General features: G+C 41.6%; 1 protein-coding gene across 50 annotated transcripts in view; it reads left to right on the top strand.

The window, feature by feature from the left end:
• The window catches only part of LOC122543116 (calcium/calmodulin-dependent protein kinase type II subunit beta), a 265,513-nt gene that overhangs the window by 142,013 nt on the left and 116,853 nt on the right, over window positions 1-6,647 (top strand). For all 50 annotated transcript variants that reach the window (XM_043681394.1, XM_043681397.1, XM_043681395.1 and 47 more), the window contains exon 7: window positions 2,773-2,875. In XM_043681394.1, coding sequence (XP_043537329.1) covers window positions 2,773-2,875 — 103 coding nt within the window. The remainder of the gene's footprint in view (window positions 1-2,772; window positions 2,876-6,647) is intronic.

Below are 6,647 nucleotides of genomic sequence, written 5' to 3' on the forward strand. Positions count from 1 at the left end.
TGCTAACTTCTCTTGGCTTTTACTCCAGTCATTCTTTGTGAAGCAGCTCAGGGTGTTTTAACTCGGGTTGCATACATTGAAGAGTTCTTTAACTGAACCAGGACACACTAAGGGACAGGAGGGTGAGTTTGGAGAAGAGACCTGACACTTCAGTGAAATTCTTCAAAGCAAGTCTCGAGTGTTGTATTTCATTGTGTTGATGAGTCTGTGAGATGTGAGAAAATGATTTTTAAAAAATCAGATTTTAAAGCCACTTGTTGAAACGTTATATCATTAGCTGAGATGATCCCAGCCAAACTGATAATTTAGAACACTGTTCAGTAATCAATGTTTGAAATTTTTTTCTTGAGTTTCATATTACCTTGAATTTCAGTTAAGTTTTCTTTGCCTCAGTACATATAGGTGATGTTGTAAGGTTTAATCTGACCTTTTTTCAGGGAGTGACAGGAGCAAGGGTCTCATATTGGCCTATGGCTGATTGCCACTGGATGATGTAGATGGAGGTGGCAAATGCTCTCATTCAGACGTCCATGCCACTATATGGCCACCTGCCAAAAGACGTGATGAGTTTGGGTGTGTGTGTGTTTTTATATTGACTGAGTCAACATCCAATGCATGGTGCCTTCCTCTTGTGGTCCAACATCACCTAAGTTTTCAGGTGGTGGTTTGGAAAAGAGACGTACATGGGATGAGGTGGAAAGCCCGTGTTAAAATTACCAGCTCTCTCTAACAAGGCTTGAGGCTTTTGGTGGGCCTGCTCCTTCTTGCATGTGTCTTTTGGCTGGAAAGCTCTATCACTGGGATGTGCTGAAAACGGCATGGCTGCTTTAGATCAGAATATGTGCTTCTAATGTAGTTTATTTTCTCATTTAGTTGCTGGGTTTTGCATATTTATATCATGAGTACAGTAATTTTATGCAGTTATTTTTACATCATAAAGACAGTCAGTATTTACTTTTAAAAGTAAATGAAGGAAAAGTGGTATTTACGTGAATAAAAGATTCTTAAAGTGTTGATGGTCTAGTGTTATATATAAACATTGGGACTATGTCACTGCTTTATGAATTCACTGTGATGCACAAAACAATACATTTGATAATTAATTAATTGCCCCCCTCCCCAACCACTGCTGCCAAGGTGACAGCTCCACAAGCTGCGGTTGTCTATAAACTGAAGCGTTTAGGCCCAGGGTACAGTGACATTACAATCCCAAAGAGTTCTTGTAAAACTCCAGTCAACCATCTTCAGTTTTTGTCAGCTGAAGTTGGTGACACTGAGAGACCTTGTTACTTTCTCATCAGTTAATTTCATCCTGCTTCTGCTGAAGCCAGTCAAACAGTGCAGGAGGTAGCATTGCTGGCAACAATGACAGTTTTTGCTTTCTCCCCCCACAGAGCACACAGGCTGAGGTGCCTTATCTCTGAAGTAGACCAAACTTTGCAAGCCTTCCCTTCCCTGGTCTGACGTACCTCACTCCATCCCAAATTAGACATCCTGAATGCCCCCTTAGAATACTCAGATTAGCCAATCACCCTGACACAAACACACGTGGACAAGAAGATCCGTGCACCACCTTCTGCTTCTCCTGTGAGTAAAAGCTGAGCTTTCACTTGACAACTGTCTGTAGACCTGAGGGCAAATTCATGTTCCAAATTGTTTAAACAGCTCACGACCCAGTACCACTGCTTGTGAGTTGAAGCACTTTGCTGCCATCAATTGTTTTACCGTAATTAATCAGATTAATCGATAAACCAACAAAACCATTTTAAAAACTGATTTTTGAATGTATATATGCCACCCATTCTGCGACCCTACTATCTGAATGCAGCTGATGCTTCACCATGCTGCTCTCCAGGCACTGATCACATTCCATTCTCTCTCCTCGTGTCACCAAGACCTCTGAGTATTTGGGGCACCACAGTCAACCCAGGCCTCTCTTCACATCCTCCCTCACTTTTCACACAGCCAAATGGTGAGAAATGGCCATACCTCGATGCTTTATGCCAGTCCACAGTCCAGGACTCTGAGGCCAATCATACTGCATTTAATTCCATACCAATTGAAATCAGCACAAATATTCTTGAATTGTGGAGACTAACTTACCTGGATCTTCAGGATACTGACTTACTGATTTTTCCTTCACCAACCACCCACCCTGAGCTAACACCCAACTGGTCAACTTCTTGCCTAATATCTTACCCGGCAGTGAATACAGGAAGAAGAGACCATTCAGGCACGTTCTACCATTCAGTAAGATTAAAGCTGATAAGTGATCAAACTTCATCAGCCTGCCTTTTCTACATACCCCCAATAACATGAGTTAGCTAGCTTCTATCATTCTGACATCTGAAATTATAACTTAACCCAGTGTCACGTGCTGAAGAGGGTTCCAACTTCTGTCACTTTTTGTGTGTGGTGTCAGTGCAGGCTGGTGCTCAAACTATGTCACGTAGAATTGCCCATTCACCAGAAACAGTTACCAACTGACAGTGTGAATGGTGCAGGCCATTTAAATTATAAGGGAAGAGGAAATGTCTACACCCCATTCACAGCTGACTCCACAGTTAAGGTGATGGAAACCTTGGAATGTGGATAAATCCTTTCATGCAGTGCAGTCTCACATGAATGCACTGATTCTCTGAGCTATTGGCTTCAACTAAAATAAGTCTTTTAAAGCAGGGATTAACTTTTTGATCAAGCAATTGCTCTTGTTTTAAGAATTCTATTGCATAACAATGGAAATTTTCCTTCCACCAAATACCACACCCGAAGCCTGAAAATTTACTCCTAGCCAGTAAATGCAAAGGAGCTGCTGTGAAACTCGCTGACTTTGGTTTGGCCATTGAAGTTCAAGGGGAACAACAAGCATGGTTTGGTAAGTGATGCTGCTCCATTTACTACACTTTTGCCAGCCACTTGGTGTATTTGTCTCTGACTTGCTGTGGTCTTGCTAAAGATTGCTTTCATCAATTACCAGATGGCAACCAAACTTGGTGTTGAAAGCAGAATTCTCAAACTGACCTAGTCTTGTATTCTATGTAGTGAGTTTTTGTGGTAACAAGAGTTAAAGTGGAAACTGCCAGTTCTAAGTTTGAAATTGCATGACAAAGTTGGAATGTGCACACGAAAATAGGCCAAAAATGTCTTGATGTCCTTGGGCCTATTCTAAATGTACCTTGTCCACGTGTTAGTGAGTCCAAGGTAAACGTCCAATGTATCAACACATCCCAGTGGAACTTCTCTCAATTGCCAAATGTGTTCCATATGTCTTCACTCTCTGTCCTCTGCTGTGATAATTGGAGGTGTCAGTGTTGATCTGGGGTGGACAAAGTTAAAATTACACAACACCAGGTTAAAGTCCAGCAGGTTTACTTAGAAGCATTAGCCTTTGGACCGCTGCTCCCTAATGAAGGAGCAGCACTCCGAAAGCTCGTACTTCCAAATAAACATATTGGACTCTGGTGTTGTGTGATCTTTAACTCTGCTGTGATGTCAATTCTCATTCCATCTATGTCATGTGTCACTTGTTTTGTTAGTTTCAACTTTTCTTGCCAGTCAACAGAAAGAGAGGTCTCTGGTCTCTCACTCGCAGTGCCAAAATATCTGCTGATAAACCTTTCAAATTTCAAATGTTCCCACTTTGTACCTCCTCATTATGTACCCTGCTGGATGCTCACTCAATGGTCCTGAGAGCTCCACAACTCGAGTCAAGTCCCAGTTTATGTTACTTGGCTTCTGTGTTGTTGGCGCATCTCTTTTTATTTCATCTTTTTATTAATTCACTCATGGGATGTGGGTATCCCTGGCTGGCCAGTATCTGTTGCCCATCCTAAGTTGCCCTTGAGAAGGTGGTAGTGAGCTGCCTCTTGAACTGATGCAGTCCACATGATGTAGAATGACCCACAATTCTCTTAAGGAGGGAATTCCAGGATTTTGACCCAGTGCCAGTCAGGAACGATGATATATTTCCAAGTCAGGTCGGTGAGTGGCTTGAGGGGGAACTTACAGGTGGTGATGTTCCCATGTGTCTGCTGTCCTTGTCCTCTGAGCTTGAAGTTATTGTAGGTTTGGAAGGTGCTATCTAATGATCTTTGGTGAATTTGAATCTATTCCCCTGGTCTTGCTATTGTTCCATCTCATGCTTGACAGTTCTCTTGGATGCCAGGTCAGTTGTGACCAAGTGATAACCTTATTTTGTCTTGAGTACAAACTCATAGATCCAAGTGCCACTCCAAGACAGATTTACACTTTACAAGTATTTGTTGACTCAAAACATTTTGTGACATCCTCAGGATGTGAAATGTGCACTATAAACCTTTGCTCGTTGAGCTGGATATGCTACTATCTGATGGACTATTCAAGCTATCCTTTACCTGTCGAATACCACTTATGCATCATGGTATCTCCATTACATAATTTCCAGATGTTTATGTTCCATTTGTTTTGCTCAGTTTCTCTGTGCAGAATTTGGTGCTGATTCAAATGGGCACTTGCCAACCTCCATTTGCATTTTGTCCTCTCAGCAAGTTCAAAGTTTTGTAGGTAGAAGACTAATGCGATGTTAAGTTTTCCCCTTGAGAACAGAAGTGAATGAACAGTTCACGTTGCTCCTGTACATGTCTTGACACCATGGGACTTGGACCAAGGTGCTTGTGAAACAGACAAGCAAAGAGGGAATGATGCAGAGTGTACCCAAATCTTGTGCTCCCCCAACACCATGCTCCAATGTCTAACCTTGAAAAGCCTAGTCCTGTTTTTGCTGTATAGCCTCGTTCCTGACGATTAGTTCCACCTCCTTCAAACTCAGCTCAAAACTCTTCTATCTTCAGTAGAGAAACCATTGTTTTCAGTCTCTGGAACGCTCTATAAGCACCAGTAGCTCTGTTAACTTCAAAGGCTTCCTTTGATGTGGCCTTCGTTCACTGCACCCAATCCATCATGCGTTGTACTTTTTTTCACTTCTGTGAACTGCTTCAGGAAACCCTATGATGTTAAATGTCTCACCTAAAAGATATTGCTGTTAATATTACTGTACTGGATGTCAGTACAGTATTGTGTTGGGGTTCTATTCCATGAGGCAGAGCTCAACTGAACAAAACTTCTCAAAATTCAAAGTGCTGCCATTGAACCTCAGCTCACAACTTCAAATCCATGACCCGAGTGATTGTGTTGCTGGGTAGACTCACTTAAAGTATCACATTGCACATCAGTAAATCTATTTAACCAATTTTTATCTTTCTAATGGTAGATAAAAAAAGAGATTGTGGAATTATGTGTGTAAGTTTGCTTGCTGAGCTGCAAAGTTCATTTTCAGACATTTCATCAGCATACTAAATTACATCATCAGTGAGCCTCTGGTGAAGCACTGGTGTTTGTGACCCATTTTCGATTTATGTGTTTTGGTATCCTTGGGTTGGTGATGTTAGTTTCTGTGGTGATGTAATTTCCTGTTCTTTTGCTCCTCTCTGGGGAAAAAGAACAGGAAATGACATCACCAACCCAAGGATGCCGAAACACATAAATCGAAAATGGGTCACGAACACCAGTGCTTCACCAGAGGCTCACTGATGATGTAATTTAGTATGCTGATGAAATGTCTGAAAATGAACTTTCCAACTGAGCGAGCAAACTAACATACAGGACCTCAACCTGAGTTACAAATCTTCTCAAAACTCACTGTCTTAGAATTATAATTGTTTAAAATTAAGCTCAGTCTTGATTTGGTTTCCTTTTAAAGAAAGAGCCAGGTTACTCCCCAGTGGGATTTTTTTTTTTTGGACAGAATCAACAGATGGAAACTGGTGTTTGTGCTAAAAGAAATATTTGGAGTAAAACCCTCATAAATCTCTGAAGGTCTTTTGCTGCCTAATTCAGTATGTGGCTATTGGTCTGTTAAACTCAGCATGCCAAAGCTAGCATATTCCTTTCCAACATTTCAAAACATTTTTTCCCCTCTTGAAGCCTTCCCTTGATCAAGACCAAGGCTTTAAAAAACCCAAATCTGGCACCATCTCAGAAGCTGGAGCAAAAGTACGCTACTCCGCCCAGCGAGTCTGCTTCATTGTTCAGTGAGATTGTGGCTCATGTGATCATCTTCAACTTCACTTTCTTGCTTTTTCCTCAGAACCTTTCATCCCCTTACTGATTAAAGATCTGCCCTTAACAACACATCCAACAGCTCTCTGCAGTAGAAAATTTCATAGATTGACTACCCTTTGACAGAAAAAGACCCTCTCATCTTTGCCTTACAGGGACGACCGACTATTCTGAGCTGATGCCCTTTGGTCCTGTATCCTCCCACAAGACAAAACAACCTCTTTGCATCGACCATGTCAAGTCCCCGAAAAATGTTGTGTATTTCAACCAGGGTTTCTCTGATTCTTCTGAACATCAATGACACAAGCTCGTTCTGCTCACACCTTTCCCCAATGACATATTTTGTTAGACAAAGGGACCAAAACTGTTCACAGTATTTCAGATGTGGTCTGACTCATGCTCTAAGTAGTTTTAGCAAGACTTCACAATTTTTATACTCCATCCCCTTTGCGAAAAGGGTTAACTATCAATGGTGCCTTCCCTATTACCTGCTGAACCTTCTCTGCCATCTTTTTGCCGTTCAGTCAAATGAACCTCAAATCCATCTGTGC

Source organism: Chiloscyllium plagiosum, chromosome 42, assembly GCF_004010195.1.
Source record: "Chiloscyllium plagiosum isolate BGI_BamShark_2017 chromosome 42, ASM401019v2, whole genome shotgun sequence".
Lineage (NCBI taxonomy): Eukaryota > Metazoa > Chordata > Chondrichthyes > Orectolobiformes > Hemiscylliidae > Chiloscyllium > Chiloscyllium plagiosum.